The sequence below is a fragment of the Loa loa genome, assembly GCF_000183805.2.
Source record: "Loa loa unplaced genomic scaffold supercont3.1, whole genome shotgun sequence".
In the NCBI taxonomy this organism is placed as follows: domain Eukaryota; kingdom Metazoa; phylum Nematoda; class Chromadorea; order Rhabditida; family Onchocercidae; genus Loa; species Loa loa.
Window position 1 is genome coordinate 1,180,770 of NW_018108181.1, and position 12,759 is coordinate 1,193,528.

At 33.8% G+C, this 12,759-nt stretch overlaps 2 protein-coding genes across 2 annotated transcripts; one reads left to right on the forward strand and one right to left on the reverse strand.

The window, feature by feature from the left end:
* The first annotated feature begins 1,424 nt into the window (after positions 1-1,424).
* LOAG_00376 (hypothetical protein) lies at positions 1,425-6,326 on the forward strand. The gene is made up of 14 exons (XM_020445414.1): positions 1,425-1,547; positions 2,077-2,194; positions 2,490-2,675; positions 2,776-2,898; positions 3,357-3,477; positions 3,598-3,689; positions 4,010-4,114; positions 4,210-4,337; positions 4,452-4,532; positions 4,783-4,958; positions 5,197-5,337; positions 5,433-5,555; positions 5,658-5,792; positions 5,994-6,326. The coding sequence occupies exons 1-14, from the start codon at positions 1,479-1,481 to the stop codon at positions 6,280-6,282; spliced, it is 1,887 nt and encodes a 628-aa protein (XP_020304124.1). The 5' UTR covers positions 1,425-1,478; the 3' UTR covers positions 6,283-6,326.
* Positions 6,327-7,852: 1,526 nt separating this feature from the next.
* Positions 7,853-11,249, reverse strand: LOAG_00377 (hypothetical protein; the record flags this gene model as incomplete). Its single annotated transcript, XM_003135917.1, has 10 exons — positions 7,853-8,007; positions 8,149-8,194; positions 8,474-8,605; positions 8,966-9,116; positions 9,312-9,470; positions 9,605-9,754; positions 9,902-9,997; positions 10,190-10,341; positions 10,668-10,847; positions 11,220-11,249. 10 exons carry the CDS (start codon positions 11,247-11,249, stop codon positions 7,853-7,855), a joined length of 1,251 nt encoding a protein of 416 aa, XP_003135965.1.
* Positions 11,250-12,759: the final 1,510 nt, after the last annotated feature.

The window sequence follows — 12,759 nt, forward strand, 5'->3', positions numbered from 1 at the left end:
TTTATTATTTTAAGCTCTGGAAAGCAACCATAAATCTTTTTTGCAGAACAGAAATTAATTCCATTTCATTCAATCATTTTTTCATTTGTTTATACCACTAACATCGTTAGGTCATAGGAACAATTTGAGGAGCATAGTGTGACAATTTATGATGATGCAAACCCTGCAAAGCCAAACTGACGCCGAAATAGGAAATAAGAGTTGGTCTGTGAGGATACTCGTTTCATAATTTTGACCAGATAACCCATAAAGACATCATGATTTTATAAATACAAACTTCAAAACTTTCTGGAGCGAAAGAAACTTCTCATGTAGCTTACATGAATGAGGAATTAAAAGTATGCTTGCTTCCAAATATAATATTTCTTCGAATTTTACATGAGAACAACACTGATTTTTACAGGCAATGCTTCGATGAGAATATGGAAGATGAGTGTTCCACTTTGTTTTTTTTTTTCTATCTTTATAGTGCGAATCGTGAATAGTTAAATTTGCAGCTTACTCATATCTGGAAAACAGTTGGAACAGAACTGTCGTACTGTTATGGATTATATCCAAAGTTGGTTTGTTGGGAGAAATTGAGCGAATGTGTTATAAAGATAAGACAATCTGTTATGAGACCACCACTAAGAGGATCCAAATGCAACTGCTGTCTGAATTACATAATGTTGTGACAAATAGTAACTATTACTGATAAATATTACTGATTATGATAATAGCTATATTTTGCTGATAAGCCAATCAGTGAATAGAATTAAATCGAAACCCTATTAATCTGTTATCAATGACTCATGTACATATTGAGAAAACGAATCACTTTTTGACTAATTTAGTATCGAATCAGTTACTTTTGCACAGAATATATTGTTTTATAGCGCTTTCGCACTCCTTCGATAGAATATTTGGTTAATTTTTACCAATTTATGCATTTTCGCGCATTCAATATGAACGATGTGCATTTGAACATTGCAATGTTGTGGAAGGATAATAAATGGAAACTCTCTCCCTCTCCCTCTCTCTCTTTCTCTTTCTCTAACCTACAGATAAAAAACGGAAATGACAAGATTAGATGAATACATTCAAAAAGTTTTAGAGAGGAAGACAGTTTAATTTAGCCATCTTAAGTTTAAATTTAACTGCATGCTCGTTCGGCCTAAGAAAGTTCATATTCTGCATTGTCACAAAGTCTCACTTGGACATCTTTCTCTTTCCCTCAAATGTTTTGGTCCATTACAAGCCATTAGACCGCTTTTGGGAAACAATGATATAGTGCGAATTAAAGGTACCATTGGAGGTGTCCCTGGCAAAGCGTTTGCAATATACACCACCCCATCTTGCTGGAATGAAATCAAATTATTTTCGTCGTCCAGTGAGATATTGGATTTGCATTGTGGCCAGAAACTCCCAAGATTTGAAAATTAGAACGGGGATTTTAAACTAATCCAGCACTAGTCAGGTGGGTGGTGAAAGTGTACCGAATGTCAAGGATCGATGAGTACTCGTCGCATGAACTGGGGTCAGAGGGTATCTCGAGTGGTACCGGATTCGTATTTTCTAAATTATTCCTCAACTAAATGCCTCATTTCCTCGGTAATTTTTTTCCTCTGCTTACTCTCCTTTTCAGTTTGTCCTTTTTCGAATCTTCTACTCAATCGACCACATAATTCCACTTCCATTCTTGAGGAAAGAACTGTATTATTCGAGTTCCATTTTTTTAATTAGGAACAAAATATTATGCAGGCTTGAAACTTATGAACTTTTAATGATGCAAGAGAACTAACATAATCAAATGTTAAAGAATCGATTTTTAAAACAAATATCACTGCATGAGGATGGAACGATTTGGCTTCCCCATTAAAATTTGACTGTCTGGGGAAATCGTATCAATGCTTATACGCTTTGAATTTGAAGCGAATTCTTTCGGTTTGTTGTGCCTGACTATACATTTATGGTACTAACTTCACATAGCACTTCCAAAAAAAATTTTTTTTTCCTTTTGAAATCAGAAGTAGTAAAAATGAAATAAGCTGATCTTTCTGTCATTCTGTATTGAATGTAAACCCTTGTCAGTTTCAGAGTGCATGGGTGGTTTGCCAGTTTGCCAAGGACCGATCTGCTGAACATTTGTTGGCTATCGGTGATGAAAACGGCTTTATTCATTTTTTGGATGTTCGAGAAGAAGCTATAACAAATTGTAAGTTCACTTGGTTAGGTGCAGTTAATGGTGCATGTTCCACCCGAATGGTATTTCTTTTCTTAATTTGTTTCTTTTCTGTTTGTTTTCCATTTTTTTCTCTGTTTTTACTTTGTTGCTTTATTCAAAAGTACTACTTGAAATAGATGTTTCATACGCAAAGTAAGTTGTTTCAGGAAAAAAACTAAACAAAAGCTTGAATTATGCAGTAAGGAGATTTGAACAGTACATTCACGTAGCATTTCCAGGACTTACTTGTGTTCGAAAATTATATACGAACATGAGCTACTTTTAGCAATTTCTGCCGATCGAAGTTGTGTAATCGATGTGTCATTTGTTGCAAATCGGCCGAATAATTTAATCTCCATATCTGGTCACGCAAAGGTGACATCATGGGATATTGAGCGACAAATTGCGCTGCAGCAGTTTTTGGGTCATGAAGGTTCCGTCCGCGCTCTTTCTGTACCAGACGAAAATCCTGGTTAGTTACTCTTAATCTTCTTTTCATCAGATTTTCAATGAATATTAGGGCTTGGAATTCACGATTTTTCACATGTTTTGAAAATAAATGCGAATTGCAGATCTTTTTGCAACAGGAGCTCGAGATGGAACAATTTGCATATGGGATCGACGAGAACCACAAGCCACCGTTGTGCGTCCCTTCAATCTTCTGGAAAATACACATCCTTTACTGGCTCCTGAACGTATGCTTTTACATACATGTACAATAATTTTCGAGAAGTATAATTTTCGAAGTATTATAGTTAACATATAGGTAAAGGAATAGAATCGTTTTTTTTGTCTTTTTTTTTTCAAGAAGGAGCTGAAGCGAACAAATATGAGCAACTACTCAATGCAGAATGGGAATATAGTGCTCATTCCTCTTCTCAGCTTGTGCTGCATTTGGAGGAAGATTATTTTCATATCATTATACCTTCATTTAATATAATGCGTGACAAATTTAGTCAGATAATTGACATTGTAGATTTTTGAGATCTGCACATTCTTTGACGTACAATAACGAATCAAGACCCAGAAGTCACCCACTCTTGTTATCCAATCCAATTCCCCTAGCGTTTTCAAAACTGCTTTGATCATCCCAATATCTATATCCTGATCGTATTAACTTTGTATTTTACGGCTCTGATCCGTACAGTTTCAGGTCAAAATATTGGAACAAAGCGAAGATCGCGTATGTCAGTTTCGACAAGTTCAAAAGGAATCACTTCTTTAGTACATTATAATGGAAACACCTTAATATCAGCATCTTCGTCTTTCAAAACGTGAAGTCTTTTGTTTTTGCAGTTAATATGCGCTTTTATTACGCTTCTCATTCTAATGATTCTCTTATCCCTCATAGTGATGTTTCGTGATCGTTGGTTTAGATCTTGAATTTACTACAGGGGTATTCGGTTTTGGGATCTCCGTTATCGTGGCAAAAATGGCCCATTTCGTATTCTTGACGATCCAAATAGTATTTTAGTTCGTGATTTCGGTATGTTGCTGTTCTAAATTTCTTTTTTATTATTCGCGCTTATTTTAAAAATAAGTAGGATTCATTTCATATAATTTTGTTTCAGTGAAATGAAAAACATAATATTGCAATCTGCAAAATTTAGATTAGAGTATTCTTTTTTTTCAAGAAAAATTTTTTTCAGGAATGATTGGAAATACATAATTAAGGGTTTTAAGGATTGATTGTTTAACAAATCTGAATGTTTCTCCCAACAGTTTTGAATGCTTTTTATCGTATTTGGAGTTACGATTTTCAAATAAACTTTTTTAAAAAATAGTATCTTCATTTCTCTTATTAAGGTATTGCTTCGATATGTCTTGATCGCTTCAGCTCATCACTTTTTGTTGCATCCACAGACTCAAAAATTTATCAGTACAGCGTTCAAGGGTTAAATAACGCACCAGGTGTTTTTTCTATTTCCGTATATTCAGATTGTATATTTATCATATATCTAATTTCATCCACATACGTGAGGGATTAAAGTTTTTGAAAATTTCAGTTGGCATTTTGCAAGGAGTCAAGCGAACGTCTTTCAACACATATGATTTTAGAATTGCTGCTTCGCCAACTTCTGATCACGTAATGTTTGGAGGTGGTGATTGCTTCGCTGTTATCTGGGATTTACAGGTTATCAATTATTTTTTTTTCTGGGACTTTCGAATTTAAGATACGTTAATTATCATTTGAATTTGTTCCCTTAATTTTAAAATACACTTTCATTCTATCATTTTATTATTATAGGAAAAATATTCCAATTCTAACACGAGCAAATTGAAGTATTTGCCTTACCCGAAATACACATTAGGTGGCCACCGCTATGAGGTCTGTTTTTTAGCACTTAAACTGAGCAAACTGCTTGCAAATTAAGGATCTCTTTAAATTTTACAATTAAAATGCGATACTACCAGGTGAAATTTCATGAGATGTGAAGTAATTATTTCGTAATTCTATGCATTTTCACTCATTATCATTCAGAATCTCGTTTCATTAATAGCTTCTATAATTTCAACGCAGTTAACAAAACATTTTTCGGAAAAAATGAGGATTATTGCCTTTTTTTTATCCCATTAAGGTTACCGTTGCGAGATTCAGCAGTAATGGACGTTATATTGTTACGATGGATGATTCGTATTTGAAAATTTGGAATTGGAGTGCGAGAAATTCTAAAAATCAATCTCCAATCACAATGCACCAGGATTGTGTTGAATTGTATGAATTGCCTGAAACAGCCAGGGCTGAAATGTCAATGTATGCTTTATAATTATCATTTTTTTTTACTTGTCACGTAAAAATGCAGTTTATGATACATCCAACATATTTTTTATCGTATATTTCTATGTTTCTGCGTTTACTTCTGCGTTTTTATACTTCTCAAGTTTCAGAAAATGTATTACGAGTTCTAGATTTCGGAATTTATTCTGAACTACATTTAGCTTTTTCGTTCCTTTCACAAAAAATTTAATGTTGGGATATGTATGTTTTGTAGGAAGCAATTAAATGTGTCAGTTTCAATCCCAAAGAAAAATACGGAACGGAGTCCCTTCAAAAGTCCATTTAAAAGTCCTCTAAACCGGGTTGATGTGGAAACAAAAAATGGAAGTGAGTCGCCGGTGAAAAAAATGTTCAAGTATGATTTTTTTAGTTTATTCCCAGTTTTGCTACCCAAGAAATTTCAAAACGCAATTATTTCTTGCAGCTTTTCCCCAATTATCTTATTTTAAGGGTCACGGAATCGATATCTCCACCACTCTGTGATCTAACTAACAAATCAAGCCATGCGGCACGAAAACTTGATTTTTCCGGAATCGAGACGAAGAGCCGAGTTCCATGTGCTTTTTACTTCAAGTGTGTTTTAAATATCGATTTGGTTGTTGATTTTAGTTCAAACACTCTTTAATTTACATGTTTTCTCGATGCTGCTCTACAGCAAATTATAAGTCATTTAAGGTATCCAACGATGAATTTGCCAGATTTCGTCAAGGAAAAACTTGCAGCGTCGAACGTGAATTCAGAGTCGCAAACGACCATATTAGAAGAAGGAAGAAGTCCAGAACTGGATGAACATTCATCGAGTTCCGATCGGTAAGACTATTTTTAATTTCTCATTGTTTGACTTTTTTTTCTTTCTGAACAGCCTGCAGTCCGCTGAACGAAGAAGAAAAGGTAATCTACCTTTATCTGGCACTATGTTCTTGTTTTGATTCCATTATAGTACTGCTACTAAAATCTATTATTAATTTGTTTCACATTTTTCTATTTTTCCTATTATCTTCTACTTTATAGGCCATCAAACTGTTCAAATATGATTTCGATGAAGGAGCGTGTCGATCGCACATCTCCTCGTAAAATTCGCGTTAAACAAAGTTTACATAAACCACGTGAACGTATTCATCGGCAGTCAACACCAAAAATGCCAGTGAAATCTCGCACTGATTTACAAAACTTAAGGCAGAATTTGCGGTCTCAGAATCCTTCAACTGATATACACCAATTAACACCGAAATCAAGGAAAAAGAGTGGAACACAACGAACACTCGATCAGTATTTTATCAGAACACCACGAACTTATTAGCTTTATTTTTCTGCATTTTCTTGCAGTAATGTGTGGTACTGGCAACTATTTTTTTGCAGAATTGTTTTTTCAATTTTTGTTTCTCCAGAGTGCTGGGTATCTGATTTTACAGCGATATCTCTTAACCTTTGTGACCTTAACCGTTCGCTTAAAACTTCTATCGGAAGAGAGTCTATAAATATCTATTTGATGTGAATTGTTGAGATTTTGTCTTGCAACATTAACTGCAAAAAGCATATGAATAGTTTCCAAAAGTCTTGACAAAACAATTTTGGAAACCTTCCACATGTTTTTTAATTGATGTTTTAGTTTCGTACCGTGTTGTAGCTTCTTGAACATCTGAAGAAAGTGCTGTTGTTATTTGTATATTTATTTTATTCCTTTCTTCACTCATTGCTATTTTACCTCAGAATTTTACTGAAACCACTGAATTTGCACGAGTTTAGTACCCCAATATATTATTCTATAAAATGTTAGAGCAGTCTTCTACTCCTGGTTCATCATCAAGGTTGATATCTTTCTGCTTGATCGGCATTTCTTAACCATATTTCTTTCAATGATTCATAGAAGTTCTAAAAGAATCTCTTGGAAATTGCTTACTCCCATGGGTTTCACTTCTCCCTTTTGTGAGCTGTTTTACTCGTGTTTTGGTTCAAGACTTTTATCTTTTGTAATACATCCACTGTAATATGTTGAAATGTAAAGTTGAGTTTTGAACTCGAATTTCATCCGAATGTAGTCGACATTTTACGGTCGAAATTATGCTCACTGCTCTCGGGTATTCATGTTCTCTTCGACATGAAATACATATAGATCATTTCCTCGCTATTTCGCTTTGTACAATACATTTGAAGCGTAATAAGTCCTCACTTCACTTTGACGCTATTCTCACTTAAAGTTGATTGCCTTATATTAAAGTGTCATGTCCTGTAAAGTTTGCAATGTTTTAAAATTTTTCGAAGTAAAATATTTCTGAAGAATAAGAATTCTTGTGATTAGCTGTTGTTTCACTCGCAAACACAACGTTAGCATTTTCTACATCTTCTGAAATCTGTGAAAGACATGTACGTACATGTTTATGTTCATGTGGTTGCGCAACATATTCTCTCTGCACTGACTTTATGGATCGTAGCAGTAACTAGCCAGGCTACCAGTGGTATGTGGTCCGTTCACTTTATTGATAAAAATATAAGATAAAGTCTTAAATACTGGTAGGCGTAATAGAATTAAGGAGGAAGAGTGTTTATAAATTAGAGAAGACTCAAGTTCAATTTGCGACAGCTTATAACATATTTGTTACTTGAGCAATATAGGAGGTATGGTGACCCATTATTTCTTTAAAGTCTAGGGGAAACCATAGAATGGTCCAGAACTGGAAAGTTCTAAGTTCATTCCTGTGATTTGGAAATCTAACTGCTTTCAAATTTCTTTCTCAAACATGGACTTCAGCTTAATAACATTGTGGAACAAAGTAACTATGCATGAATTATTTTACGATCTGACAATGCTTTCTAACTGTTGTAAAAAGTGCCAGAGAAGAGGAAGATAATATTTTTTGGATGGATAATAATTATAAATCATAGACTGAAGTGGTGAAAATTTTGCGATGGATAAGCTGAGAACAAGTGACGCAACATAATGAGTGAAACTCTTTCGAATGACAGTATTCGCTAAGCTTTTTGTCAGATAATTCAAGGCACATTGATGAATTCAAATCGACGCAGTCTGAAAACTTTTAGAAAAATATATGTTTACCAAAGTGCAAAGAAATTTATCCAATACTTGAAAAACTCGGATTTAACCACGTGACTTTTAAGAGTAGTTAATTTCAGAAGACGATGTGATAACAATCACAAATGAACTTACTTTCTCTTTCTTTATTGATTGCTACACAATTTCCCCCAAGACACCACTAAAAGTATACAAATTGGGAATTGATGAAAAATTGGACTGAAAATAAATACTTAAAATCAGCAATGATTTTTGTTGGATTAAATTTCGGTATTTCTATCAACTATAATTATTGGAGTGTATTAATTTTAAAAGCGAGTGTATTCGTATTCAGACACATCCGGAGAGATTTCCAATGAATTTGGAGTTCTGATAAATCAATTACTTTATTCACCACGTAACCTAATTTTTATTTTATTGTTTGCTTTTAATGATGAAAACTAAATTGTTAAGAAGTTACTTTATCAGGTCCACATTTAGTCCCGTCTAATAAAGGTAAATACAATTTGGTTTCACATGGCTCCGTCTTGCGCAGCTGTCGATTTTTGCACCAAAGTCGTCGACATGGATTTTTCGATAAATATTCCTTCCTCTTAAGTGAAAGGAAATTTATTCGTCGCACGTTGTTGGGCTAAACCCAGTGGGAAAATTAAAAATTAACCCTATTATATAGTCAAATCATCAAGAGATGGTTGAAATTATGCTGCAGAAATTACTGAGAGATTATTATGAACCAAAAGATTCGATCAAAACCCAACAAACCTAGTAATATTATCATGATCCTTACAGAAGCTTTCCTTTTCCCCGACCCCTCTCTTGACCTTTATTCAAGTATGCATTGTAATTAAAATCTCGTTGAAAAGAATTCTCAGTTTCATTTTTAATTTGCTCGTCTAAATATCCGAGCTTTCATTTGCATATCTCACAGTTTTGTTTCAAAAAATTAAATTACCGGACAGACACTGTAATGGGGTCCAAATGCTATCTTGCACTGGTTCTGTTGCACCAACAATTCGCCAGGTTTGCGATGCTTACGTTGCGAAGTACGTCGTAATCGCCTTTCACGATTCTTTGATCGTAGCAAGCAGTTAGCTGTCCCGTTTCTGCAATTTTTCAAGCAATTTCAAATAACCATTTCAAAGTATATGGAGAAAATTTGATACAACGAAAACAGAAAGAATGTGTTGAAATTTAAAATGCCAAATTCTGTTGAGGAATTTACTATTCCAAAAATACATTTTAACTTTTCCAGAAAGCAACCCCTAGTTTTATTCATTCAAATTTCATTAAAGAAGTACGCAAAAAACATTTGAATTTGTTGAACTGAACACGGTGAGAATTTGAATGTGTTGAAGAATTTTTGTTCATCATCCGAGCTTGATACTGTTGCAGACATTAGATAATTCCTTCCGCAATTTTCAACTGGTCCAACAGCGCCATCATGAAATGCACCAAGACTGTAGAAAATTTTCCAATTTTTAAGTGGAACATCTAAATTTTGGACTTGCACTGAGGAGGTCTCTCTTTAGAAGATGTTTATTAGATTTTAACCGCTCAAATTTTCACAGGTATATTACGAATGTATGTATACCTATGGGCCAACTCATGAGCAGCAATTACAGCGGTAGCCATACCGCCGATATCCTCTACCACACTTGCTGATTCAGTAACTCGACACATCGCTCCAACGTATGCCATTCCTTGGGTATTAGAATCACCTTTTGAAGAAAGTAAATCGATTCTGCAGTGAGAAGTGAAATTTTATATGAAATCAAAGAAATATCTCAAATCATCAGTTTAATTTATTTAAATTTAGGCGCTTGGAATTTGAGTTAATTTAAGCTTAATTTCAAACGCACCAAAACTGTAATTTTCATATTGCACAAACCTTGTCAAAACAATGATATGATTATGTGTTGGAATCCATTGCGAATAATCAGCTACCCACTTTTGTATATAATTCACAGCATCTAATCCACTCATCCTAATAGGGAGATATTATTTTAAGTGTTTTTCCTTTTAAATTCACTGAAGCAGAAGAAGTGTAAACTTCTTGAAGAACGTTACTGAATGGAATTTTGGCTGTAATGTTGTTTTTCTTATTCTCAATATTTTGTGGATTTCTTCTTCCACATTTTACGTAGTTCGTTTCAGAAAGAAGGAAAAAAGACTTTACTGCGTCGTATTTTCCAAATTGTTCAGTTTGCTCCGATTTAGAAATGGCGCTAAGGGACAATCATTTTCACGGATTATTGCCATTGCTGATGCCAGATTCAAGGTTACCGGAACATTCTCGAATAAACCATTACCATCGTAGATTGACCGCACCTGTCGTTCATGCTTTGTTAGAAATAACAAATTGTATACCTAACGTGGGAAATGAAGTTACGGCGATTTTGGTTTTGATTGTTCAGGACCTTCGATATCATTGTCAATATCATTAGCATTCTTCTCATGACACTGTATTCAAAATACAGTTATGTAATACCGTTATCACTCTCACTACAAATATCGTCAATAATCATTGCCATTATAGCCTCATTAATCTTTCCATTAATATCATCATATAGTCCCATTAATCTTACTAATCTACCATTCCCATATTTCAATTCTTTTAACATTATTTTTTTTCCCAATTCTTTTGAAGCAGTTACCTGTTCAAAAATGGCGTATAAGTAATCGTTCGTGGCCGAAAATGCCGAGTATTCATCGCCCCGAACAATGTCCAGAAAATTGTTGTAAACTGAATAATCTGCCACCATTAGGATATCAATCTGATATCTGAATGACGAATTGTCGTGCTGTATTTTTGGATTACGGAATAGTGGTACTTCCTTCAAAAAATAGTTTGTTTTTTTAGCAGATATTCATAATGGAAAATTTGAAAACATATATTTTTAAATTTTATCGAAACAGATCATTTATTAAGTAATTAATGTAATATCAACATCTTCAAAAATAAATTTTTGCTTTAAGAACTCAAGTTTTTCAACCAAATAAAAAGTTTCTTCAATAACAACGAATAAAAACTTAACACCTGCCAATGTCAATGTCAATGTCAGTGTTTACTGAAGATTACAGCAACTGGAGAAATTTCCCTAAGATACAATTCACTTCACAATTACGATTTGCGAAAACAGGGATATACAAAAGACTAAGTGGAAGAACAATTTCTCATCATCGTAAGGAACAAACAATTAGTGTACCTTTCCAAAAACAACACCAGCCGATTTCATCCTTCGTTGAAAGTGTACTGCGCTCCAAACTACAAATTACTTATCTAACAGCATATAAATAATGTACGATCTCGACAAGAATGACAAGAAAAGAAGAAAACAAAGAGTGGCTGAAAATGATTGGGTACTTCAGATTTTCACAGAATTCCATTCTTGTCAACATTCTGAATATATATAAAAAAAGAAGATAACATAATGAACATAATGAACTTTTGACCTCCTATAAAAAATTATTATTTCATTTAAAGTGAATTATATAACCTCCAAGATTTTTTTTCCATCCTTTGGGGTGGTATAGTTAATGTCACAAAGATTTTTTGACCTAATATTACTATCGAATACTTCATCCATTTTTGCTAATAAACTGAATAATGAATATTTACGGAGATACCGTGAGATTATGACAACGATGCTAAAGTAACAAATAAGGAAAAGCATACTTGAATTATTAACTACTAATTTTAAATTATTCACAAGTTTTTGCGCTATGCCAGTATCCGTCAACCTAAGTAGTAGGTACCAAGAAGTATTGTAACTCGCATTCACCCTTAATCTCGATTTGCTTTTGTCGAGCTATCTCAGTAGAAATGTATTTCATTTTGAAAACCCTTAAAGCTCAGTAAATCATTTAATTAATGAACGAAAATTATTTGAAGGACGATTCAGTCAATCTCACCTGGCATGAAGTGGCATAAAAGAGTACATAAGAAACTACTAGAGGCGATCCGCACCATTTCTTCAGAAATTGTTATTTCTTTCCACTCAAGACGATAACAAAAATGACCACTGGTGTACCATCATTATGCAGCAGCTGACCATTCCCACATTCTTCATTTCGTTATGATCTCACAAATAAGTTACAAAATTGAGCCGAGTCATTTGAACGACATTTATTTCCCTTGTAACTTTGATCAATATTGGCCAGAACAACTTCTCGAGAGCAACAGAGTAGGAAGCGGTACCAAGTTCAAGTAAGTACTGCTTTTGCACGATCAATTTATTGATATCTTCAGCACGTATATAAAGTATTTTTACGAGAAAGCAGTGGGAATATAACCAGAAAAACTGATATGAGATATGCAAATCAAAAACTTCAAATACGATAAGAGATTTGAGTATAACAGGCAAGATATAACTGTAATTGAGATGAACGAACTGACAAATACCTGCCAAATTAATGACTGAATTAAAAATGAGAATTTTAACATTTTAAAAAGCATAGCCTACTGCCTGAATGGTAATAGGTAGGGTCGATAGTTCTAATTGGTGCGAGTATTTGGGAAAACACTAGAATGCGGTCGGGACAGGATAACAATGAAACAAATGCAAAGGACAATACACGAAACCCGAACGAGATCTCGAAGTGCTGAATTCTGCAAATGACGAATATACTACTACTAGCCAAACAATCTCAGTGGAAAATTGAAAGTTAAACATTATGTTTTCTATTATTCATTTATATATATATATATATATATATATATATATATATATATATATATATATATAT

Excerpts from the sequence above, each read along its gene's own strand:
- LOAG_00376 (XM_020445414.1), top strand. The coding sequence starts at position 1,479 with ATGTCAAGGATCGATGAGTACTCGTCGCATGAACTGGGGTCAGAGGGT. Across the intron at positions 2,195-2,489 it reads AGAAGAAGCTATAACAAATT|CAATTTCTGCCGATCGAAGT; the intron begins GTAAGTTCACTT and ends AGCTACTTTTAG. Across the intron at positions 5,556-5,657 it reads CCATGTGCTTTTTACTTCAA|GTATCCAACGATGAATTTGC; the intron begins GTGTGTTTTAAA and ends AAGTCATTTAAG.